Raw genomic sequence first — 27,730 nt, 5'->3', positions numbered from 1 at the left:
ACCAGAAACTCAATAGTTACTCCTTTTCAACATTTAAAATACAGAGTTATGATCGTTAAATACAATTGTGTTAGCTAACCTAACTATGTATATGTAATCACGACCTCCGTGGTCGAGGAGTGTGTACACCGGTTTTCACTCGCCATTCCGAGGTCCCGGTTTCTATTTCCGGCCGAAATGTAGAAAAAGTTCATTACTTTTCTATGTTTTCTTGTTGTTTGTCTGTGGTACGTTACTTCTGATTTTCCATAACACAAGTGCTTTAGCTACTTACACTGGGATCAGAGTAATGTATGTGATTTTGTCCAACATTTAGTTATTTATTATTATTATTTATTATATAATGCATTCAGAGCTACTCGTCAAGTACTCCATTTACTCCTTTAAGTTGGAATTTCCAAAAAACCTTTCTTAGTTAAAAATGTCAGATTTCTAGAATTTGTAGTTTGGTCCGGCGCGTTGAAAGTCTAGAAAAACACGCAGGTAAACCCACGGCCCGAAACTAGTATTAAATATACTACCTAAGAATACATAATATCATTAGATAGACCATACTGGATTTCTGCTTATGTAATATAAAAGGCAGCTTCGACGATTTAAATTAACTTCCGACGTTGTCAATTTGACAGATCTATTTTTGGCGCGAACGGTCGTCGACATATCCCAGTGACCTTTAAGCTATCGATAAAACTATAACTATCTCGGTCGCACATATAAAAATGATCTAACGTTATCTCTCTTCAATTCGTTAGCGTCGAATCGTCGAAAATATATTATTTCTATTTTTTTAATTAGAACTGCGCTTGCTAGATGTAAAAATATTTTATGTTTGTAAAAATTACGACCGAACGAAACGAGTTTTGTTAATTTTTTTTTAGCTCGGGGTTAATTTTAGGCACATCAATTTAAAAATAATAATAACATGTCCTTACTTAAAAAACAATATACAATACTTTAAAAAGAAAATACTCATATAAAAAAAACGATTACCTGGTGGTTTGTTGTCTGGAAAATAAATATTACGACTGAAAGGCTATAAATATTGTAGTAGGTATTTATTGTATGTTTTATTATTATACTTGTTATATAGCTCTTAACCAAAGACTGTTAATTCAAACATGGGCACCGATTGCATCAACTTGTAATATCCATTGTGCTCAGCGGTGGAGGATACCGTGAGGAAACCTGCCTGTGACGGATGAAGGAAGAGCATCAGTCAAATAAGTCAAGATAAAATAGCTCAAGTTGGCAGAAATAGTATACTTGTTCATTAATATTTTGCCGTTTCATAGATTCAAGTAATTTGTAAAAAATACATCGGTAAAGAAGGCATATTATTCGATACAAGATTATATTGATGATAAAAAAGCGTGGAGTTAATGCTCGTTGACTTCCAGGCAGGAGACATGACATACATATATAATTGTATTTAACTAACATGACTGTATTTTTAGGTGTTGAAAAAGAGTAACTACTGAGTTTCTTGCCGGTCCTTCTCGGTAGAATCTACATTCCGAACCGGTGGTAGCTTTACTTTAAATAGTTTGTTAAATGACGATTCAAAAGTGCTTGTAAAAGCCTACTTGAATAAAGTATATTTTGATTTGATTTGATTTATTGTCAGTATCATAAAGCAAGACGCCCCCTCCCGCGTCTGTCTAAACGCGACTAATATTACAAACTACTTGAAACCTTAAACTAGTGATTCATGAGAAAGGTTTAGATGTAAAATTCATTACGGTTTTTGTGTTAATTGGCTGAAATATTATGCAGGATAAAATTATGCCGTTTTCGCCAACTTGGTATAACTTGGGGGTATGTATGATCTATTACGACATTTTATGTACAACCTTTCACCACACAATACTTATAAAACAACATTAACAGCCTGTAAATGTCCCACTGCTGGGCTAAGGCCTCCTCTCCTTTGAGGAGACGGTTTGGAGCATATTCCACCACGCTGCTCCAATGCGGATAGGTGGAATACACATGTGGCAGAATTTCGTTGAAATTAGACACATGAAGATTTCCTCACGATGTTTTCCTTCACCGCCGAGCACATGATCAATTATAAACACAATTTAGGCACATGAAAATTCAGTGGTGCTCGCCTGGGCTTGAACCCGAAAACATCGGTTAAGATGCACGCGTTCTAACTCATCACATCAAAAATCGGGCGTATAGGACATGTTTAACTTCAACATATTACAAAAAAATGGTGTAAGTGGCATATTTAACTTCTTTTGTTCATTTTCAGCTAAAATGTTGCTTGAAATTTAAGTTATAACGGCGTTTAGAACAGAGGCGTTGTTTCGGGTTTTCGTATTACTAAAAATACTAAACGGATAAGAGTCCATACGAAATTAATCCTATTTTTACAAGTACAGTATTATAAGCAAGAAACCAACAAAACTTACCAATGTCCGTCTGAAACGACGAACTAAAATAAAATCTTAATTCCTTGTCAATTTGATTAGTTTACTTCGTTGGGCTTTGCGTAAGCCCTAAGTCGGGGTAGGTACCACCTGTCAAGAAATATATTTTTTTAAATTAATAAAGAAAACGATTCGATTTTGTGACGTAAAAATTATATATTAAAACAACACTTTTTAAATTTGACAGAAAAATAAGTTTTTTTTTTTAAAATAGAAATTCTAAATAAAAATAAATCAATACATGAACCTTCTTTTAAAATTTGACAAGTTAAATAGCAATAAAAATAGTTTTAACTAAACTCCACCCACTCAACATATATTCATATACTGTTGTGTTTCGGTTTTGAAGGGTGAGTGAGCCAGTGTAACTACAGGCACAAGGGACATCACATCATAGCTCCTAATATTTAAGGCGCATTGGCGATGTATGGAATGATTAATATTTTTTGCAGCATCTATATATATTGGCAGAAGGAACCACTTACCCTCAGATAGCCAATTTGCCAGTATAACTGCCAAAAACATAAAAAACAGTACATTTTGATTATGATTGTAAAATCATTGAAATCTATATAAAATACTAAATTACTATACTGTATTTTAAATCGACCAGATGAGCCGACTTCAAGTTCAAAGACTAGAATAGACATTGTCTAAAATATTTTATGTCATTTACGTCAATTAGTTTTATTTCTCATAAAATTGTATAGATGGCATTACTAGTCTTTTAAATCGCGCTGATGTTTCGTACAAATGATTTACATATTAATATTGTATGAGAGTCAGTGATGTGACCTGATCAAGAACATGGAAGTTTAATTCATCTAGGGAGTTGTGTGATCAGTATAATAGTGCAGTATTGACATAGCTGGTCTTCGAGGTTTCGAACAGCTGAAAAGATCTCTAACCAAGCTAAGAGACAGGACCGGATCTGCCATATCGCATCGGTCTTCAGCCAACTACCTACCCCGTGGATTCAAGGGGGCCCCAGCTAAGTCAAGTCAAAGTCAAATATAGATGATAATGCGAAAGAATCCATAACTGTATTAAATTAAACAGATCGTATGGTTTGCAGTCCAGCGAGTCCTGCAATTAATCAAACTCATTCAATTAATTTAATTCAAGTCTACGTTCAGATATGTCTTTGGTGGGTCCCTAAGTAGTGTTAGCCCAGGGCCTCCTAAACTTACGGTCCGGACCTGCTTAGAGAGCAAACAAAATGAAACAAAATCAAATCGATTAATCCGCTTAGGACCAACGATGCCATATAAACCCACAAATACACGTTAAACTTTTTGTATCAAGGTTTAAAAATAGGCCAAAACTACGAAAATTTAGTGCCAAATTCTTGGTGAAAACATTCCCAAGGCCCACGCTTTGCATAGCACTAGAACACGCGAACTAGCGTGGTTTATTTGGGAATGAGCTTTCATTTTGTTACCAGCACCGCAGGCTTCAATAACAAATTCTATTAAGTCTGATGTCACACTTTTGTACCAAATTAAGGCTGAGCTACACTACCTCCAAGCTATACCATATACAGGAGGATTAGAGATAAACAAATTTCAGATTTACATATTCAAAACAGAGCTGTCCGGTTTATTTATAATCTTGGAGCTAGAAACTCCCCTCGAAATGTTTTTAACCAAGTAGGAAGCACTCTTTACGACTCCGCAAAGTCAATAAATCCTTCTTGTGGCAAGGTATTCGTTTGAATAAAAAAAATACGTAAGACTTTAAATTAAAAAATATACATATATATGTATATATATAAGGAATATTATTCAACAAAATATTATATATATAATAAAAAAGGTAGAGCTAATACTTGTTGATTTCCAGACAGGATATATAATATAATTATATTTAACTAACATAACTTTGTATTTAAAATGTTGGAAAATATTAGGATTACTAATAAGTCTTCTTAAGTTCGTGTAATTGTGCCGCTATAAACTCTTCTAGAGTAGTATAGAGTCTACAGACGTATATAGAAGTTTAACGGAATTACTCGTATAAATTCAACATCACGTTAACGTAAATTTAAATTTTCGAATTGTCAAAATGCCCACAAAATACTGAAAACAACTAACCACGAGCGTTACGTTTTCACTTTCGAATGCTAGTCGATGTTCGATTCTAAAAATTCGATTCGAAAAAACTCAAACTCAAACTGTGATTCCAATTTCCGTCACAATACGGCGCTGTTTTAATTCCATAGATATCGCAGTAAGCGACTATACTATAGACTAAGTTAAAAACAACAGCTCTGCAAAAATATACAAAAAGTTCTAGGTTTATATATATTTAAAGGCAAATCTCCATCTCTATTAGGATAAGCCATTTGTTTATTATTATCGTAAGAAATTACAATTACACAATATAAAAATTATGAGGAACAAAGGCGATTCGTCGCAGACGTGGTAGCGCACGCAGTTGACTACCCCACAATAATGGCGGCGTTCAACATTCCCGCCAACCGTCGATACGACGCTTCACCGGACCGAGCTGTCAAATCTTGTTTCCTCGTAATTTAAAAGATGGCGCTAGCGGTGCGCCGTCATATTTACTTATAAGAGAGGACAAAAGCCGAATAAACAACATTTGACAGCGAATTGACGCGATATCATTGGTCGAGAGGTCAAGGAATAGACTGCGAGCCAGTGATCGGCAGACTTACGTTATAGTAGCAAACTCCATGTTACTGCCAGGTAGACTGCTTCACCTACTGTTGGGGAAATGGAGGTTCACTATTCCCATCGAGGATTCCCTTGAGCGCGCCAAGTTCTTTTCGAAACCATCGTGTATATAACCAACGAAATATCGTAGATTATTCGAGATATCGACCAATAATATCGCGTCAACTGGAATTAGAACAGGCGATACAATATAAGCACTATGATTTATGTATTGAGTATAATTTATATAAAAAAAAAAAATGACAGCCAGCGAACACCAAACGATTTAAACGGTGTGTTCCGGCTTTAAATACGCGTGTCGGTTACCATTATCGAAAACCGACATTCAACATTGTTTTGTACGTTTTCGTGCCTCGAACCGACTATGTCGCTGGCACTACGTCTCGCGAATCACGCCATATTTATAGGGGGGGGAGTTCGAACATCCGTAAAACTAAAATCTGTTCGAAATAATATAAAAACATTTCGTGTTGATTATAATTTAAGATATTTTATGAACACTTTTAGTACTTACTTTACACAATTAATTTATCATGGGATTTTACGTTAAATTATGCACTAAAAAATGTTCTTGATCAATAAAACTTTATTTATGATACAGCATTATTCCACTGAGTACTAGTAACCTTATTATAACTTACTAGCAACCCGCCCCGGCTTCGCACGGGTGCAATGCTGCCACTAAATATACTACAGAACGTCTTACAACGTCCACAGTTTTTCACCCGTACAATGTCCCTGCGTTTTAAATCTCTAATATCTCTGAAAATATTCATTTAAATTTCGTGCTGTAAAAGGCCATATTGATCTATATTAAATGCAAAATGTATTTAAGGTACTTAATTTGATAAGGATTAATTATGCATCGCTTTAAATCGCTTCGAAAATAAGCCATTTTTCTCGTAAAAATTAAAAAATTGTTATTGGGGGTTAACCCTAAGAGATAATACAGATATCATCGCGAACTTTTTTGAAGAAATTTTTAAGATGTACAATACTGTAGTACATTATTTTGATCTATCTCGTAGGGTTCAGCCAGCATTTGTAATGTAAGCGCAAAAAATGTGTTTATTTATATTAGTAGTTTATCTACTATATTGTGCATGTGTTATGAATATTCTCTTGAATCCTTTCTCTTGAATCAATCTACCTATTTAAAAAAAAACAGCATCAAAATCCATTGTGTAATTTTAAAGCATACGTAGGGACAGACAGCGTTAAGCGACTTTATTTTACACTATGTGATGATATTTAATTTAATTTTACTTCCGAAATTAAGAATTATATCTATGTCAATATAAATGATTTTTTTATGTTCTCCAATTAAATAAATAAATAAATGAAAGAATGAAAGAATGAATGAATGAATGAACGAACGAACGAACTAACGAACGAATGAATGAATAAATAAATATAGATAGGCGGACGAGCAAATCAGATGGGAAGTGGTCACTACCGCCCGTAGACATATACCAAGATTGTAGCCCATATTCCACCAACCTTGGAGTAAAATGTCCCTTGTGCCTGTAGTTACATATTGCTAGTATACTGAGTAGGGGGGGGGAATATAGACTTAGGTCTTGCATATAGCCCTACCACGAAGTAGACCTTTATTCTACATCCTCGACGTCCGAACGGGTAGAACCATATCGAAATCTGAACTAAATTTATCGCTGAGTTTAGCTATTATGGCAGATAATAAATATTCATTATGAAAGTGCAGAGCTCTCCGTAATCCGACGTGGCGGGAATCGGACACGACCGGAGAGAATTAAAGCTTCACGTACTTGCCGAGGCACAGTATTGTAAACATTGCAAACTTCCGAACTCTTCGCTGAAAATTCTCAAATAACTTGACTGGTCCCACTTAAGGCTTTGGTGAATCGATCTAAAGCCTAATCTAGTAGCTTATACTAGATTAATGATGAAGCCGAAATGGCCCAGAGGTTAGAACGCGTGCATCTTAACCGATGATTTCGGGTTCAAACCCAGGCAGGCACCACTGAATTTTCATGTGCTTAATTTGTGTTTATATTTCATCTCGTGCTCGGCGGTGAAGGAAAACATTGCGAGGAAACCTGCATGTGTATAATTTCAACGAAATTCTACCACATGTGTATTCCACCAACCCGCAGTGGAGCAACGTGGTAGAATATGCTCCAAACCTTCTCCTCAAAGGGAGAGAAGGCCTTAGCCCATCAGTGGGAAATTTACAGGCTTCTAATGTATGTGTGTTAATGAGCACATGAAAATTCAGCGGCAGGTATTTGCCTGGGGTTGAACCCGAAATCATCGGTTAAGATGCACGCGTTCTAACCACTGGGCCATTTCGGCTCCAGAGCAAGTTAACTTAAAAGAATTGGAATTAAAGCTTACGTATGTCATTTATGAATATTTTATACCTAGCCAATGTCAAATTAATCGATTCAGTCAAAAATGTTCGAGCTTTTCATTAATCAACCAAAGGCCACTCGGGGCATATAAATTGTGCTGAAACAATACATCAAAGCATACAAAGTTTAGTTTCAACCTATATAAATATCAAGGAATTGGCGGAATAGAGTATATTGTTTATATTTTAAATGAGTTCTCAAATAGTAATTTCATTGTTACGTTTATATCGTGTTAAATATAATTAATTAATCAAAGTTACTGTTAAATATTGCATAAGTCACAACCAATCAGAGTCGAGGATCTTCGAACGGGTCGAGCCGCCATCTTAACGTTTTGGCGGGAATTACGTCGTTGTTGTGCAGTCTGTGACGATGTTTGCAGAAAATACAAATGGCGGCATACTGAGTTGATATTAAGTAATAATGTCGTTGAATCGAGTTAGATCGTTGTTGCTTTCGTTTGATTAATGTTTTATATTAGTAGTTGTGAAGAAAATTGAATTGTACGAAACGGGTAATCAATACTTTGTTTTGTCGCATTCAATCCTGATGGCGAACATAATACTTGTAACAAATGTTGATACTTTTTTCCTTGATATATATATTTAATGTTTTAGTAAGTGGTCAGCACCGCCCTAAGGATAAAAAGCCTTCCTTAGGTTTCGAGCTCACCAGGGAAAAACAACCAGACAGAGTCACTTTCTCATTTATAATATTAGTGTAGAAACAGTACACAGTTGTCGATACGGCTGTGGAATAGAACATTGGATTATTTTTTTAATATTTATTTATAATGAAACAAACATATTATAAATTTTGCAATATGGCAACCCAATACGGCAACTATAAAGGGAGTCCGGATGGGATGTACAATAATCTCTCTCGCAATGTTGATTTGAATGAAGATTGTTCCAATATTTTCGAAAATAGATTAGTTCCTTGACATAAAGATAATTTATACTTATTAACTCGGAATCCTTCTTATTTTCTCTTTTATCTATGAAATAACGCAGTAACAAATCAAGAGCAAAACTCCGCACAAACAAACAAATAACAATGTCTCGAGCATCGACGCGAGTTTGCCGACGTCTGGACCAGCGATCCGTGCGTGCACAGTTCCATAAAGTCAATAAAAAACTAAATCAAAATATACTTTAATCAAGTTGCCTTCTGCTATTGTCATTTTATAGAAATATATTAAGTGAAGCTACCACCGGTTCCGAATGTAGATTATACCGAGAAGAACCGGCAACTCAATAGTTAATCTTTTCTTATAATTGAGATACATTACGCTTTTATAAATGTTATGATGTTATCAATGCATAATCATGACGATAAGTCTGATTTCTGATACCAGCCAACCCGCTACCAGAACAGCGCTACCAGGCCGCCAATTGAACAGCGCCGTTTAGTAAACTGTCTAGGCGTTTCATTGGATGACTAATTAACCTATATAACTAAATATTGCTACATTTCATTGCATGTTATGAATTTATTTTCAGGAATGTCCCGACGGCGTGGTCCACGAAGACTCCTTCAAAGACATATACGCGAAGTTCTTCCCACATGGTAGTAAGTATAATAATTATCTTACTTCATACTATCCTATTTCATATTATATATGTTGTATGTTGAAATTTGGATTAGAGGTAGCTTTACCCTGATTTAACATACCTGCCCCCCTCACATGCAGGTGAAGGCCCATCTATTTCAAATGGTATTCAGATACTTGAAACGGTTTTACAAGGTGGTGAGAATATGTAGCGTCAGAAAAACAGTCGCTTGAATTCGCATCAGAACATCCATATATAAAAAAAATTGGATGTTCGTATGTGTTAATATGTTTTATTGAAGATTATTATATGATGCAGATCTGGTAAGGGAAATGACAGCCATCGCTCTAAATTATGAGGTTTTAACTTTGTTTAAAAATAGAATCAATATTTTAAAAAAAAAATGATACAAGTATTAACAATAATGCCCAAAATTTCTTTCTCAAAATTTAATAACAAATTGATCGAAACCGAAGCAGAGATTAATGTTTATTTCAAAAATTTTCAGACTCGGCGTTATACGCGCACTATGTGTTCAAAGCCTTTGACGTCAATTGCAGTGGCGCTATCAGCTTCAGGGTGAGTAGTACATATTATAAAACGAAGTACCCCATCGCGTCTGTCTGTCAGAACGCTAAAAACTCAAAACTTAACGGATTTTATTGGATTTTTACCAATAGACGGAGTGATTAAAGAAAAAGGTTAATTGTCGAAGGTATCCGAAACGAACTTGATTTTATTTGATCCGAAACAAACTCGTTTTCTTTCAACGCTGAGCACAAGATGATTAAAAAAAAAGTAACCTAACAGCTTGTAAATGTCCCACTACTGGGCTAAGGTATCCTCTCCCTTTGAGAAGAAGGTTTGGATCCCCCAAATTAAGCACATGGCACTCTCGTCAAAATAAAAAAATGGCGTTATTTGTATGGGAGCCGTTAAATATTAATTTTAATTGGTTTTTAGTGTTTGTTGTTATAGCGGCAACAGGAATACATGATGTGTGAACAATTTCAACTGTCTAGCTAGCGCGGTTCTTGACATACAGCCTGGTGACAGACAGCGAAGTCTTAGTAATAGAGTCCCGTTTGTAATATATTGTACGATTCATTAATTATTTCGTTGAGGTGTTCTCGCTGACCCTACATAAGAATCAGCGAAGTTTTGTAAAAATTAGTGTATGGTCTTTTTAAGTATAGATGTGATTCAGCAATGTCTTATGATTAGCGTTCTGTAAGCACTATGAGGGCGGTATATTTTTGAAGAAAACCCCCTCTTTACAAAAAGGCACATGCCCATTCAGTGATGATTGTAAGGGTTCGATCATCGCTTAAGATTCACAAGTACTAACCACGTAGAATATTCATTTTAAGTTGATTAATTGTCTTTGTTTTATGTTTTAAGTGTTCAATCTTTAGGTTGTAACAACCCGAAATGTGGTTGCATTAAATAGTTCTACTATTGACAAAGGTTGTATGTTATATAACATCACGCTACGACACCCGGAGGGGGGGTGGATAGTCACGTTTTGTACACGTGAGTCCGCTTGAAGTTTGCTAATAATCATATTATTATGATATTCGATAGTATACATCATAAGTATTATAAGTTTAATCTCCGGTTGGGCGTTTTCAATAATTTGCAACAAAAAAGGGCGGGAAAAGACAAAATTTAAAATATACTTTTTCATTTGGATTGATTCGTTATCAGAGAGCTTGAAAGAAGTGATAAAAAATATTATTTTATTCGGTGGTAGGGCTCTGTGCAAGCCTGACTAGGTACCAATCTTGTGCACAGAGCCCTAATACAGTAACACCAAGTAATCTGAAAGAGTCTATCTCGCTACGCATCTGTGCTCAAGACTTCTAGTCAAAAAACGATTGATTTACGAAACCTTATGTTTTTATTTTACTTTACATTTATGCATAGGATTTCATTTACTTTCAATTCGAAAGAATTACGAAAAATCATTAATTCCAATTTTACACGACTGCCAAGCGATTCGTATCGGGTACATATTTCAGATTTCTTCGCCATGGAAATGTAACTTACATTTCCTTCGGAGCGTTATGAAAAATTTATGAGTGTGAATATTTATGTTTCGAACGCATTGAGATGTAATCTACACGATGAAGTTAGTCGCTAACCCGCCAAATAACTGTCAAAACGCTCGAAATAGACAACTTCACACCTCATCCTATATATTAAAAGCGTAAGCCGATTTTTGTCCCAGTGATTACGGGACGATAGCTGCACATAAAGAATCGGTTATGATCTCATTTTGAAGAGCTCCAGCCGTAGATGTGCGGAAAAATAAAGAGGATTCTCGATTGCAACTTAATACATTGTTATGATTTAACAAAGAAATAATTTTAGAGAGCGGAAGAACTGCTACCGGCCGTTTAAAAAAAATGGAAAAACGTAAACAGAATAAAGTAAATTGTTGTCAACAAACTCCAATTCTATACTAAAGTATACTATTTAACATTAAAAAACAAAAACAATTAAATAATGTTTCATAATTTTGGCGCGAAATGTAGATTAGTGACTTGCAATTTACAATGATATTAAATCAAAACAAAACCTTTCATAGGTTACAAAATTCCTAAAAAGTCTTTTAAATAAACGCTATATTTCGCAGGCGATCCACTCGTCTTATTTTACAAAGTATTTTATTACAAATTTAATTTTAATTTTTTAAGTGTTGTTACTACACTACTGTGGAGAAGATAATTATTGAAATGAAAAATTATTTTTAATAACGCTATTGAAGTAAAGCTCATCACAAAGTGAAACCACGGGGCGCGTATAGTTATTACTACAGTCGTATTAATTATGTATTTCTAATGTTTTATATCAAATAAACATATACATTGACATAATATCTGCCTTCAAAAATACATTACGAACGGATTCTGTGGAATAATACCCCCAAGGGAGTGATCGATAAAGGGCATATCTTAAATATTTTCGAACAGACGACATAAGCTCTTCTTTTATTAGAAAAAAAAACGACTCATCTTAACACGCGTCTACCGTTTTCGCTTATTGATTTAAAAAGGAACACCAACAGAAGTATACTCTATTCCAACCATAACAGAAGAAAAGACCAATAAACAACATTCGACAGCGAATTGACGCGATATCATTGGTCGAGAGTTTGTATGAATAATCTATGAAATTCACTATTGAATTTCGAATAAATGGCGTCTTGAACGTCGACGAAACTGTTATTGGAATTTTAGTGTAATAGTGTTGAATTATAAATAAAGTTATATTAGTCATAAACTCTTAGTAGTGCACAATGTAGCTGAGTTATTAGCAAACCGTATGAAATACGTAAATTTAAGGTTTGTTTATCTTTATTCCTACTTCCATTTGAATAGGGTTCAAAAACAATTTTGTAATTCACAATGTTTAAATACAAATTGTACCTAATTATATACATATATATAAATTATATACATACGTGTAATCTGTATATTTATTTATTTTGAAATTGTAATTTCATTATACTGTACTTATATAGTATGTTTGAAAATCTAAGATGGCGTCCAGCCGCTTAACCTTTCTTACAAATTATCAATAAATCCCTTTTTATTAGAACCATCACAACCCTTTCCATGGCAACCACCATCCACTTCACGACTGTTATTTCCTTGGCAACCACGAAACGTCCAATATTGACTGTACTCTGCCAGTAACAATCAAATCGAGCTCAGACCACACTCAAACGAACTATTTCAAGACGAAACAGCACTTGACGCTTCTCTAATCACCGCCATCTATTAATCACCCATATAAAGCTGTCTCGATGTCATTTTTATCTATTATGACGGGCGTCCTCAACATCGTGAGCACCAGCTATCGCCGTCCACCTGTCCTGACGCAGGTGACGACGACCATTTGGGCGATCACGATTGATAGGAAGTCGACAGCCACCGGATTTAACAACAACACACCACACTCAGATAGCATTTGAGTCACGTGGCTGCAGCTACCGACAATGAAAAGCCCTAGTAAAGAGGATATCCTTGAAGCTGCCTTGAAGTTGAAGTACCTGGACTGGCCTTAAGAGCAGTCTGGAAGAACTCCACCAGATGTTCATCTATGATATGAACGTACACTTTCTACTTCCTCACTTTACCTGCACCTTAAGGTTGTCTGGAAGAGATGTTTTAGGGATAATACGTATATTTGTTAGTGTACAGTAAAGATTATTTTTATTTATTGAGCTCGACCACCAAGTGTAATAAATTTTTAATAAAATATATGTATACTTTTATCTCTTCTACCAAACTCTCTAGGCCTCGTTCCTGAAAAGTAAGAAAAAAGGAATTTATCCTTTTCCTCATCCACTTTTCCCATTTTTTTCTGTTACAAATAAACTTGGTGGTAGGACTTTGTATTAGTCCATCTGGGTAGGTACCACCAACACTGACCACCATAAAAGACCTCACCTCAGACCTCAAAACGAGACTAATAGTTTTTCTGAATCGAAATCCAAGCGAATCCTGGACAAATTGCTAGTAAATCAGAAGAATAGAAAATTTGACGTTTACGTTATTTTTATTCAATATGTTAACATATGCCTCATCATCAAATGCCAAATTGCCGTGGAGACATTTTCAGTGCGCTTAGGTCGCTGGACGGGCGCCAAGTTTTTCCTACGTTCTTATTCCTAGATCTCATTCATTCGATTGTTTTGTATTAACCAGAGTGCCAAGCCCGTGTTCTCGACAGCGCTAGAATTGACTGTGGAATGTTCTACATACACATACGTACATATTTTGCTGAAATGGTCCAGTGGTTTACATGTCAAGAAGCGATGATAGTTGGTTCATATCTGGGCCGATAACACTGAGCATTCTTGCCTGATTTGTCTGATAGGGTTTAATTTATGGGGATGTCTATCATGACTGTTAAATTTCTCTTAATAGCGATGTTAGGAATTGATAGTATTATCCATTGGTGCCTCTGAAAACTTGTAAATCGTTGGTCCTGCATTTGGTTCTGATGCTGTTGGATCGGATAATGATAGTGAAGATGCGTCTTTGTGTTGACACACTACACACTATTGTATTCCCTGAACTGGTCTAGGTTGCCGTGGCTGAAATTTGACCAGGATTATTGTCACCAGGCCCATCTTAATCCAGGATGCGAGGTCTGCAAAAAAGCGGGGTAACTCGGGTTGAGGCACCTCGCCGATGGTGGTTGTCTTGGGCGAAGCAAGCCTCCCTTTAAAATCTTTTTTAGGAGTAAAGAGACCGTCCGAAAAATGCTTCAACCTGGGTGATTGTTGTGCTTAAAAGAGACCTATAAACCTGAGTACTACAAAAATAATAATGTGTTTGGGTACTCATATTCTACGTTCTACTTACTAAAGCCACTATGATCAAAACTTCACAGAAGACAGTCGATCATATCTCTATATTGGACATTGCACAGAGCTCAGCTCTTATACTATGACGTACGCTAGAACTCAGCTCTTGGGCTCTGAAATTTGTTTCCCGCTAACATTTAAATATAGAACTGAATTAGTGATTTATTTAACAACACTTACAAATCTATATAACAAAGCTGAGGCTAAACAGATCTTTAAATGTGGGCGATACATGAAGCTTACGTTTAATTCATTTATATTTATTTTTTATATATCGAGTCTAACGTAAACATGTGTATTAACCTAATTAAATATTATATGGATGTTTAATTTCTAGCAAGAAGTATTATCATGAAAAAGTATATACAATTTACGTATTAAATGAAGTTCGCAGTTTCAAACTTGAGTAGATTTAATTGAGTTAATTTAATCAAGTATCAAGTGCTCGATATGGGTTCAAATCAGCGTTGCAGAACTTTCGATAGTTTGACTTTCGATAGTTGACCTCGAAAACTATTCAGGATATCGTCAGTACTGTCGATATTATCGTTTTGATCAATAGCTCTCTGTAAGCAATACTATTGGTAGCAGCGATACTATTGATACTATCAATAGTATCGATAATTTTGGACTATCGATAGTTTAGGTTAAAAGTAATGGTTTTTGCAATAGTATCGATAGTATTGCTCATGGGGAGCTGCTCGTAGGCTAGGTATTGACACGTGACAATATTATCGATATACTCTTGATACTATCGCTAACACCTAACTATCGATAGTCTATCGATATGCAACACTAGTTCAAATGATTTTTTGTTAGTGTATTTAGTTTTTTTTGTAAAATATTATAGAATGAGCACGCGGTCGTAATTTTATTGTTTTCTTATTTACTTTGTAACTTTGTGTACTTTGTTTGATTTACCTGATGATAAGTGGTAACCACCACCCATAATCTTTGGGACTGTTTGAGTTACAAACCATTCTATACATAGCCAAAGCACCATCAAACTTGGGAACTAAGATGTCTTTGATTACATTGGCTCACTCACCATTCAACCTTACTAGTAGAATAAGTGATAAGTAGGTGGTACCTACGGTAAAGAAAGGATTCGACACGCTACAGAACTAATATTTTTGAAGCGCTCAAATGCTAGATTTACTCCAACAAGTCCATATCTAAGTACCAAAGCTATTAAATGTGTCTAAGACCAAAAAGTAAGGATGTTTTTTTTTTATTCCAATCATGGTTCGTCAGATCTACGTTTAGTTGGAGACGAAATTAGAATATCTTCAATTTTAAATTAAAATATCGACAATTGTGGTTTCAGGAATTACTCGTCACCCTGTCAACACTTCTCCGTGGTTCCGTGTACGAGCGTCTTCGTTGGGCATTCCGGCTGTATGATGTTGATGGTGATGGTGCTATTACCAGACAAGAGCTTGGTGAAGTAGTGGTGGCTGTTCACGAACTGTTAGGGAGACGAGCACCACCAGGATCACCGGCTGCAAGGATAGATGATGCGAAAGCTAATGAACAGGTAATTATTATCATACTATTATTTTCTATTTAAATATACAAATTTGCTACATCCATATTATTTTTTCATGTATTTTATGTTTATTTATTATATACATATTCTGTTATATACAGAATATATCAAATATAATAGTCCCATTCTGGGCTCTGACATTTTGTTTGTCCCACGCTGGGCGCCAATATCACTAGGACTATTTTTTTTTATCCTTTTAATTGCACAATTTGACTAAATTATCTCAAAATGTATTTCATTACTATATACTTTATAACGCGTAGAGACATGTAGAATAAGAAATAGCTGTGTATTCATTGTGTTTAAATATTGAAAATATATTATAGACATAAATATAGCTTAATCAAATCGTTTGGGAGTCTATTACCGTCGAATCAGACCAATCCCCTTACAGATCACACTCACGAAGGTTGTTACTAAGGATTATTATTTATTGGTTTAGATTATTTATCACCGATAGCTTGTTTAGTCTCTTTATCACATATATTAGTACATGCCAAATGGGTTCTTACTATATTTTATTCCTCCGTGTTCCAACACAACCTAATCGTATAATGTTATAAACAGTAAATGACCATCAATAATATTACATTTTCCAGGTGGATCGTGTGTTCAGGAAGTTGGATCTGAACCAGGACGGTGTGATAACGATCGAGGAGTTTCTGGAGTCGTGTTTAAAGGACGAAGTGATCACACGGTCTCTTCAGATGTTCGACACGGTGCTATGACGGCAGACTGACGCGGCGCAAGTGCGCGATACCAGGTATGCCTATACTGGCGACTAAGCCCTTCTTTGAAAGGGTAACAAAACATGTCACTTCGAAGAGTCTCGTCTACAATATAGACATGAATCCCCATTTTACAGTATATATATTATAGAATTAGAAATAAGACAATAATCAACAAGAAATATTTAGCAAAGTGATTCTTGGTTTAAAAAAATGTGTATTAGTGATAATAATTTAAATACTATTCTAAGTTCACTTCATATTTAATTTTTATCATTGTGGGAACACGATGATCTGTTCCAATACAGCCAAGTTATTCTTTCTAAAAAACAAATACGTGTGCGTCTCGGGACGCCCGACAAAAGTGATAACTTAAACTGTCCGGAATCTACCGTCGCCGTATACGTAAGAGAAAGGGAATCCAGACAGACCGGCGCCGTAACGCGTTACGTAACGAAGCGCTTTACCCTCCAATAAGAAGTTATCTGTTCAGAAATAAATTATTCTAATAGAATAACATGACATAGAAAATATTAAATGAAAATTATGGTGTTATTAAAAGCGCGTTCCACTTAACACTTTCGTTAGAGAAATCCAAACATATACATACAATACTTGTTTGTATTCTTCACAACAGACACCCAATATAATACTTTTCTGGTAATTCATAGATAAAATATAATATATCCATAATTTTACATTCACTTTTAAACTCTTGGAAATTTCTTTTTTTTTCTGTTCCAAAATATTATGATATACAAAACTAGTAGCAAGAATATTTTAAGGTTTTTTGATTTTACGATTGATTAAAATGTCAATTATTCAAAACACATAAGTATTTTTAGACGTTTTCAATGGTTTCTTTGACATAGACAATATTTTCTAGGGTCGTAATAAAACGAACGGCATACCACAACTGTCAGTGTCACGGGCTCTACAACATGGCGGCGGCGTGGGTTTACCGCGCAAACTACGCGCGTTACGTCGCCGCCCTCGAGAACTTCTACCGCCGCGTCCTGAAGCCGAGGATCAGGAGCGTTCTGTTTTTCCATTTCTAGATTATTAGTGTTATGCCTCATTGAAAATAAAAAAAAAATGTTTTTTTATTTTTATATTATTTTAGTTGAATATATCGCAAAATGATACAACATTAAAAAAACTATTAAAATATAAAAAAAAAACTGTTTAAGTCATATGATATTTTGAACGTTTAAAGTAGGGCGCAACACTTTAGTAAATTAAGCTTCAGTCATATCTATGTTGACTAACTTTACAAGTATAAGAAAACCTGATATTGGCTACCTCCTGAATAATTTGATGACCAAAAATATTTTCCGTCGACATTGTAACACGAATATAATAAAACGTGTAATATATTTTCGTTTTCTTTTATCTATATTTTTTTATATTTTCAATGAGGCTTTAATATTAAACATTATGAGATGTCTTGTCTCAATTTAAACTATTTTAGTAACAATTAGGTAGAGTCAAGTACAGAAGCCATATTGTTTAAAAAAATACAATAAAAAATGTTTTGACTTTGAAGAAATTCAATGGAAACCTTATGAATTGGGTATTTTAATGATTTTTTCCCACGTTTTTTGTATATGGCAATTTCAAATGTAAATTTTATTACAAATCTTTATCTTTTCCTAATAACTAAAATGTTTTTTTAAATAAAAACAAAGTGTATAAGCTCAGCACCAATCCCTTAAGCCGGCCATTTTGAAGCGCATGTGACGTCACAGTGATAAATTTACCTAGTAGCGGATTCGTGTGCTTTCGTTAAATCTCGTTCACGTTATGATAAGCATTAACATTATGACGACACAAACAAACATGGCGCGCAGCAACGTGATATTTTGTAAATTTTAATTAATTTATGACCAATTATAATATATATATTATAATATAAAACGATTTTAAATATAATTTATAATAAAATATTGAGATAAAATAAAAAAAAAAAAGACTTACTCATTCAAAGACCCAATTTTCAATAACTTCTGTACAGGACTCGACAATTTTGAATGATCATTACGTTTTTAGGCATTTAAAAAAGTTTCTGCGAACAATCCGTTAGAACCAATGATATTCTAATAAATAGATATGTTATACACTTACTAAACAACAGAAAAAAGTGTTCCGCGCCGGGGGCCGTTTATTTTACATTTCGCTACAAGTAAAAAGGAAAGCTTGATAAAAACAATAAGAATAAAAGAGACAAAAGATGTTTTAATTGCGTGCGAATGAAAACAAATATTATTCGGGCCACCAATCACCGCACGTTGCCATCACAGACTAACAAATTGATTAGGCAGAAGGTACAAACCACGTGTACAGAATTTGTAGCCGGGATTTATGACTATATAACAAATAAATAGTATAAAAGGTAGGTTAATTTAAGACGTTTTAAAAAGAAAGAAATACACATATTATAAAAACAATCATACACCCTCGAAAAGATTCAATTTATTTCTTTTCTGTCTCTTAGAGAGCATTTTAATTTCGGGATTATTTTTATGAGCGGAATAAATTTAGTTGAGTAAGCTGTTCTTTCGAAATGTAATCTTTTTTCTTTAAATCTTTCAATATCACGGCTATGTTGGCAACACGTTTCTTCAGTATTTTATTTTGTTGAACTAGTACTTTGTTTTTTTTTCTGCAACAGTTTTTTCTTGCATGTTAATTCACGTACGCGTTTTTTAAGTGCTGATTTTCTGGGTGTTTCAAAAATATCTACCATATCCAGTATGCTGACATTGTCGAGACTTTTCGGGGAGTTTTCAATATTTATATTGATGTGTTCCTGGGAAATAAAACAATATAAGTAAAATATATCTCGTCACTATTGAGGTAGGCTAGAAATATATATATATTACATTTAGTTTTTTACTCTTTTTATTATCTCTATAACGGGAACAGCGTTCTTTTTGAGTAGTGTACGACCTTTGTTTGAAGAATATTTATCGGTAGCTTTGAAATGATTGCTACAAATTCTACTACTTTTTGAAGGCGTCCAACTGCATTCACTTTGTTTACGAACAATTGCGATCCACTCTTGAAGCCTGATTTCAGTGGTAGCTTTATTTTAACATATTATGTTAATGATAAACTATTTATATTTTCTTTTCTTATATTCGACAAGTTTAATTTATAATTAAGTGTATCAAACAAAATTATAAAAAGAGAAAAAGAGAACTCTGTAGTAAAGATGACTTTACTGCCTAATATTCGCATCTGTACTTTTATTCTATGTCCGGAACGCACGCATCCTTGTCGTTCTTACGACAAAAAATGTATTTTCCATCTCTTTCTTTTTTCTAACCTCCAAATATCAGAATATTAGAAAAATAAATGAAATATATAAATAAATCAAGGTATATTGCTTACTTACATGTGGTATGAGATCCCTTGTGTTTTATTAACTTTGGCATCGTAATTGGTACACTTTCTAAATACACACGACGGCATTTGGCTAGTTATTACGAGGAGCGCGAAACGTATTACTCGTCGCCGTGCGCGACACAAACTAAAGACAATACGTCCCAATTAGGACGTTTTCTAGTCTTCACCTTTTGAGCGTTTATAACATATCTGTTTACTAGAACATCATTGGTTAGAACATTTAAAAAAATGCTGTTGATATGAATGTAACTTTTCAGGTAGACTAAAATAGTTCGGGATGTTCTTAGCGATTAAGAATTGCTTTGCGATTCAAAGTAACGAATATTTATGTATGTGTTTTTTGCATTTCGAGATTCAAAAAATGTCTCCAATTAAAGACTCGTGCCTCTCCATTGAATAGAATGATAAAATGCTTATACTGATTAAGACACGTTCACACAACATCTAAAAATATATAAAAATCATTCATTTTCATATAGAATTCTACGAAGAAGACATAAGTTGACAATTGCTTTAATGTAGATCAGAATGAGACAGTAGATCTGTATGTATGTGTGGGAGAAAGTGAAAACGAATAAATGGAACTGGTAAACGTGATTGGTTGAAATGTCCAGCCAATCATATTCGACTATTGTGAATAATTATAAATACGTTGTAATCAGGGCCGGATTTAAAAGCTTGAGGTCCCTAATATTTGAATTAGGCGACAAAAAATCTTTTAACAAATTTTCAATTATTTATACAAATTTTGATGAGAATTTGAAAATATTTGTGTAATTTTTGAATGTGAACGTTTTTACCTCTATGATACAACAGACGTTTATTTTTCTGAACCGTAAAAAATATCATTTTATCTAGGCCCCTTTCTTGTGGAGGCCCCAGGACTAGAGCCCCAGTTGTTACTCTTAATCAGGCCCTGCTTGAAATCAAAATAAACATAAAAGTAGTCATCATTGCTCACTCGCTAAATTCTTTAATAGAATTTTGTTTTGGATCGCAAAGAACATTTCTTAACTGTGTTTCTTAGTACGTATAACTGTAGAGAGTAACTATTATCGTAATAGTCCCCGAAGCTTAAATGGTTTTTACCCTTAGAAGAATGTAGGACATGCTGTTGATTTTTTTTAACTTATTCGTTTTTATTTCATTAAAAATACGTTATTTTTAACTGGCAATACTAGTAAAAAGTATTCATCCATTATTTTTTACAAAAAATCCAACAGGGTAAACATTTTTTCTTCAAAAACGAAAACTTACCTTAACAAGAAATTTTTGATACGCTTAAAAGTATTTTTCGATGAATAAATTTGACATTTAAAATTTTATCCCTTTTTGTTTCATCTGTACCGAATTATCTACTTTTAAGGCTTCAATCTCATCATACAAATCCTAATATATATATTTAATTTTATATATTAAAAAAACGCTATACAGGGCAAATCCAATCTCATAGTATATAATTATAATTCATTTAAAAATAACTATGGAGTGTCGATGTATGGAAAAGTATCTGAAATTAGTCTTCAATCGAAAAATAAGGGCGCCTTATAATGAAAATTGCCAGAATACTTTTGCTAGAGAAATTAACATTTAGGCATTTATTAATTGGTACTTATAAACTTGATGAACGGAATAATACTAAAATAGCGCCTAATAAAGACAGATGTCTAATTAACTATCTCCCTCTAATTCCATTTACTCTAACGTATATTAATGCGTTTCAAATTTCACCATCTCGTTCAAGTAACGCCGTTTAAATTTCATACATTTTGAGGGACAATTTTTAAGCATGAAGATACGTCTCCCTATCTCTACACTTCATAAAATAAACCTATATAAATTTATTTAAATGTTGCCATATACTTTATAGACATATAATTAATTCCTGAAATTTCACATTTATTAAATTTTTAATAAATTGCATTTAAAATGCTCACTGTGTCTATACTTTGAGCTGAATTTGAGATATAATAATTTTGGCGCTGCCATTAAGCTACGGCCACTTATGATATTTTAGCACTTAATGAATTACAATAATATTATAAATAATTTAGCGTTCGTGAATATTAAATTGTTTATATAAATAAAATTAATTCATTTAACAAAGCAATTCTAAGAATCATATCATAATTTATAATCTTTTAGTATTAATTATTAATATTTTATGAATATACATTTCTTTCATTTTGAGAAAAATGTATGAGCCTCTTTAAAACAAATATGACCGACGCGTAATATTTTGCCATAGCATTGTTAAATTCAAATATTTTAACAGCATATTAAAATACAAAATGCTTATTTGAACAATGTTCTGTAATTAACTATAGAAAAATAGAAGCAGAGATTCTTCCTTTATATAAATAAAATGATGGCAACACCCACAGTGCTTCGTCCCTTCTAATAACTCGACAATTATTTGTTTGTATGATGTATAAACCAAAAACACTGTAACTATATAAGAACATTATAAAATCAAATCAATATCACTAGAGCTATTCCGTGAGAAGAAACCCGAATCTCACCGCCGAGCGTTAAATGTCAAAAGTGACAAGTGACATAGATTAATCACTATAACATCTCACGACTAAGCTACGAAGTGACTCTTACCGAATAGCACTGCTGATGAGAAAGTCAAAGGCCGTTTTCACATAAAGAGTGTCAGAAAAAAATATTTCAAAACCCAACTGAAATTATTCTTGACTTCATCTTGATAATAAATGTTCATCACAAAAGACAAAATAATTTTCTTATACAATAATATCCCTTATAAAATATTAATTATTTTATTGTTACGTAATATTTTTATTCTATTATATTTAATATTTGTTTCCAATTAAAATAAAAAAAAAACTAAGCTTTTCTAGTTGTTAAGCGTTGTAGCATCATTGAGCACTGTAACACGCTAAATGTCAAATGTCGCTAATGTCAAATGTCAGTATAGACGGTAAAAAAACGTCATATATAATATACTATCTTTATCAATAATAATATGGAATAGTCTTGCTACTTATATCCAAATTTCGATAACAACTTCGATATTTAAACGCCACTTTTTTACAAATACATAATAAAAACCATAAATTATTCAACCAAAACTTCGCTTTAATTATCTATCAGCACGATTTCTAAGTTTCACCAATGGACGGACTGTTTCTTGAACTTCCCTCGAAAAGGTTTCGGTGTTTATTTCGTTAAGGCTTTTCGTTAAATTGCCTGAAATGAAACGATGACTTTTGATGTATCAAAAAAAAACATTTTATTAGCGTCTGCTACGCAAACCAATCGAGTTATATATAATGCAATATAAACAATTTATGTAGACTCTTATTATACTCGTGCGAAGCAGTTTACAGTTAAAACCGTTTATGGCGACATCGTTTAGAACAACATATCGGTTATATTGATCAAAATCTAAGGTCCCAGCTGAATGCTATATAACTGTCTTATCAAAAATATTGCTAGTACGACATTGCTTACTATGAAATACCGCATTAAACGACCACATTTGGCTTCGTTGATTGTTTATGATTTGGAGAATTATATCTGTAGAACAACCAGCTGAAGATGACGAACTGATGAACAAATTACAGTGGCAACTTTGAATGATGGTCTCAATGTCGTTAGTGTATTACGCAAGATTGTTCATTTTAATAAACAGTTTCACATGCAGGGAAATTATAACGATACGCTGATTAAACTTATAAAATGAATTACAAAATTTGTATACAAGACAGAAGTGTTCCAAACTAAAACTACAGATTTTATGCATACAGGAAAATGACATTGTTCTTTCTTAATACGTATACGTTTTGATTGAAATAAACGAAACATAATTTAATTTCATACATCATATTTTGCCTATTAATACCTATGACCTACACATTCAATAATAACACTTCATAAAAAAAATAAGCATCACCGGTTGTTACGACTATCGGTTTTTACGACTAAATAAAGTATGTAAATGTGAGATATTTTTTCTACTTTATTGGACGCAAGTTACAATTAATAACCTAAATATAGATTTACAATTTTCTCTTTTCTGATAAAAAAAGTGCTACATTAGAAAAGAAAAAAAATATTCGTGATCTTTGAATTAAGGAAGTCTATGAACGTTTTGAAACGTAAAGCACTTTTTGTGTCATAAATAAATATCTCAGTACTCAACTGAAATTATTAATGACTTCATTATGATAATAAATTATAGGTTGTGAATAAGATTAACATTTGCTTAAAAAATGAGTTTATAAATATAATATTTATACTACTACTCGTAATGGATTACAATTGTGCCAAGAGAGTGCAAACATTTATGCCAAAAATATATTCGTTACTGACAACATAAAGGAGGTTAACTGTGAAAAGGTTTTATAAATTAATTTTGACAGTTGACAGTGACATTGACAGTTCAGCGTGTTGCAATGCTCAATAATTGTCCTATCTTATGAATTAATGTACCTAGTTAACTATTAACATGTTGATTGAATGTGATTAATATTATCTACGACTGAAACTTGTAATTTTCTTTAGGAAATTACTGTAATTCGTCGTCATATTTAAAGTAAATGTGTATAATGAGGAATAAAACCTATTTTGAAAAAATAATCCAATGATCGCGAGAAAAAACAAACACTAATTTTTTGTTATGAAAAAAATATTTTTAGCGCTTTAATATTATATTTATAAGTAATTATTATTAGCACTGAAAGTCCTTTTATTGATATGTTATTTTATTTAGATCTATTTATGATACATTGAAGTATAATATAAATTTTGTAAAGACCTCTTTAATAACTGTCAAAAATTTACTTTGCAGTATTTGCCCGAATTTCTAAAAAAAAAAATAACAGACAAGACTCTTTGATTAATATAGTTTAAATAGCAGGGAAAATTTTAAAGCCTTTAAAATAGTTATAGCCTTAATCACATACGGACGAGCGACTAACTTAATAAAATAAATTTGTGTTAAAGAGGTTTCATAGATACCTAACCTTACCTAAGTTTTATTATTGTCTTTTTTCTTCCTATAGTTTATGCGAATTAGTATTTACACATTAGCTTCGAAAACAAAATGTTGTAAGTAAATTATTTCTTTACTAGAAATAGTTTTAATATAATTTATTTAGAAACAAGTCAAAAAATAAATGTAAAACGTCATTAATACACATGCGTCACTAATTTTGTGTCAATTATGTATCTAACAATAATTCGGTATTCGACTAAAAGAACACTTTAAAAAAAAAAAACAAAGTTTAAAAATTTATTTGTTAAGTGTATTTATTATTTATTGATACATACAGCGGGATTCGGGCTTAGACAAAATAAAATACTGCCTGACGAAATCATCATATATCTCATTAATTATATATCTAAAAAACATTATCTTACGAACAGTAGAACAGCTTTCTAATGCCCGGTTTCTATATATAACGAATTGTTCATTGTACATCATATACCGAGTTTTTGAGTTAAGAAAAACGAGACGTAAGACGTAAGTCGTTTGTGACTTAAAAATTTCTAGGGCATACCTAGAAATTTTTAAGTCACAAACGACTTCGAAATTCACGAAATTTCATTTTGAAGCAAAACGAATAATTTGTTGTATATAAAAACCTTGAATATAAACGCGAACAATTTATTAATCGTCTAATAAAGTCATTTATATATTTTGTTTAAGTCCGCAGTCTCAACTATTCTTCCCTAATGAAATTAAAAATTATATTTTATTTATTTATTTGATCAGATTTTATATAATTAAATTTTAAATAATACGTTTAATACAAATGTACGTAATGTTAAATATTATAATTTATCAAATAATTGTATCTAGGTTATCTGTCAGTGGTGTTCAACATTATTTCGTCATAAATGGATTTATAATCTATGAAATGAAGAAAAAATAAATGTCATTCTTTGACAGTGACAGATCAACATAGGGCAATGTGTAATGAATTATTGTAAATATTTGTCGCTGTATCAATACGTCCACGTTACTACTGATAGTAAAACAGTTCTTCATGTTTTTCTGTCGTTTTATTTCCTACATTTCCCTGCTGAATTACACTACTGAACTTCTACTGAACTACACATGATATTTTATTATTCATCTCTCCTGGTAGCTTTTTATTATTAAATAATTTTAGAATAAGTTCCTTGGAAAATAAATTCAAATTTTGTTTTTTTCTTGGGATATTAGTTGAAAGAATTAGGTCTTAACTCAGAAATGAAACGATGTTCCTTAGGTTTTTTAAATAATTTTATAATAAAACATAAATAATGTTTTACTCGATGCGCAATGAAAAAAAATTATATATGAAAATTAAATTTCCCGCCATCACGTGTATATGTCAATGTTGCCAGATTAAAAAGGTAATATTAAAATTTTTATTTATTATATAAAGTGACAGATACTCAGCTCTAATATATAGATGATATTAATACGTATAATATTTGATGTCAAGTATTACATTCTAATTGTGTCTTACATAGTTTAAATTAGAGGAACATTATATCTAAGTCAGTTTTTAATAGACAATACAATGCAATTCATTTATAAAATCTGGTCACACTAATAATTTAGGAACAAAAGCCGCTTGAAAAAAAAGGACAACCGATCAAGGTACAACAGACATGACCTTGGACCGCACCAGTTACACTTTGGATAAACGTAGACAAATACATGTATTTGTTGTAGTGGGTTAATTTTTTATTACTAGTGTCTACAATAAATGACCGATCATATCAATAACTTTAATTAGTTTATATTTCATACACAACATTACCTAAAGAGCAGCCTCTTGTGTTCGACTTTTTTTAATTAATAAAATCACAACCGAGAGCCGAGATAGCCCCGTGGTTAGAACGCGTGCATCTTAACCGATGATTTCGTGTTCAAACCCAGGCAAGCACCACTGAATTTTTATGTGCTTAATTTGTGTTTATAATTCATTTCGTGCTCGGCGGTTAAGGAAAACATCGTGAGAAAACTTACATGTGTCTAATTTCAACGAAATTCTGCCACAAGTGTATTCCACCAAACCGCATTTGAGCAGCGTGGTAGAATGTGCTCAAATCTTCTCCTCAAAGAGATAGGAGATCTTAGCACAGCAATGCCAAAGAGGCTACTTTTCGAAACGCTGGTAGTGTTTAGATATTGGATACAGAACGATATTTCTCAGGATTTCTTATTATAAATATTTTATAATATTAGTACCACCAGTTGATACCCAGTAAAAATATCAAAAGCTAATCCATTTCCCGCCATAACTGGTATCCGTTAATAGTGTTCTTGATTCCAGATTAAAAATATAAAATACTATAATATAATATTATACATAGTAGATTTGATCATCCACGGCCACCGTCCATGTATTAATTGCTTAAAAATAATTGCATAAAAATTAAAAAAAAATGGACTCTGAAGTATAAAACCAAATATTACCTTAAACTGCTAAAACAGTGATGGCTTTCCATAAATTATACTGTTAAAAAATTTGAAGTCAGGCTGTATGGTTATATACTATTGCCCTTTTATATAAACACAAAAATTATACCTCGAAACGTCATAACAAATATAGTTGTCAAA

At 32.9% G+C, this 27,730-nt stretch overlaps 1 protein-coding gene across 1 annotated transcript in view; it reads left to right on the top strand.

Annotated features, from left to right (window-relative positions):
- Positions 1-17,866, top strand: part of LOC113395283 (Kv channel-interacting protein 1) — a 93,670-nt gene extending 75,804 nt beyond the window's left edge. Inside the window, exons 3-7 of the mRNA XM_026632856.2 lie at positions 9,030-9,099; positions 9,589-9,659; positions 15,788-15,997; positions 16,609-16,772; positions 17,624-17,866. Of these exons, the coding sequence (XP_026488641.1) occupies positions 9,030-9,099; positions 9,589-9,659; positions 15,788-15,997; positions 16,609-16,737 (480 nt within the window). The 3' untranslated portion in view covers positions 16,738-16,772; positions 17,624-17,866. The remainder of the gene's footprint in view (positions 1-9,029; positions 9,100-9,588; positions 9,660-15,787; positions 15,998-16,608; positions 16,773-17,623) is intronic.
- The last annotated feature ends 9,864 nt before the right edge of the window (positions 17,867-27,730 follow it).

The sequence above is a fragment of the Vanessa tameamea genome, chromosome 29 (genome assembly GCF_037043105.1).
Source record: "Vanessa tameamea isolate UH-Manoa-2023 chromosome 29, ilVanTame1 primary haplotype, whole genome shotgun sequence".
NCBI classification, from domain to species: Eukaryota; Metazoa; Arthropoda; class Insecta; order Lepidoptera; family Nymphalidae; genus Vanessa; species Vanessa tameamea.
The sequence above is the reverse complement of the archived record's forward strand: the minus strand, read 5'-3'. Positions and strand labels throughout refer to the sequence as shown.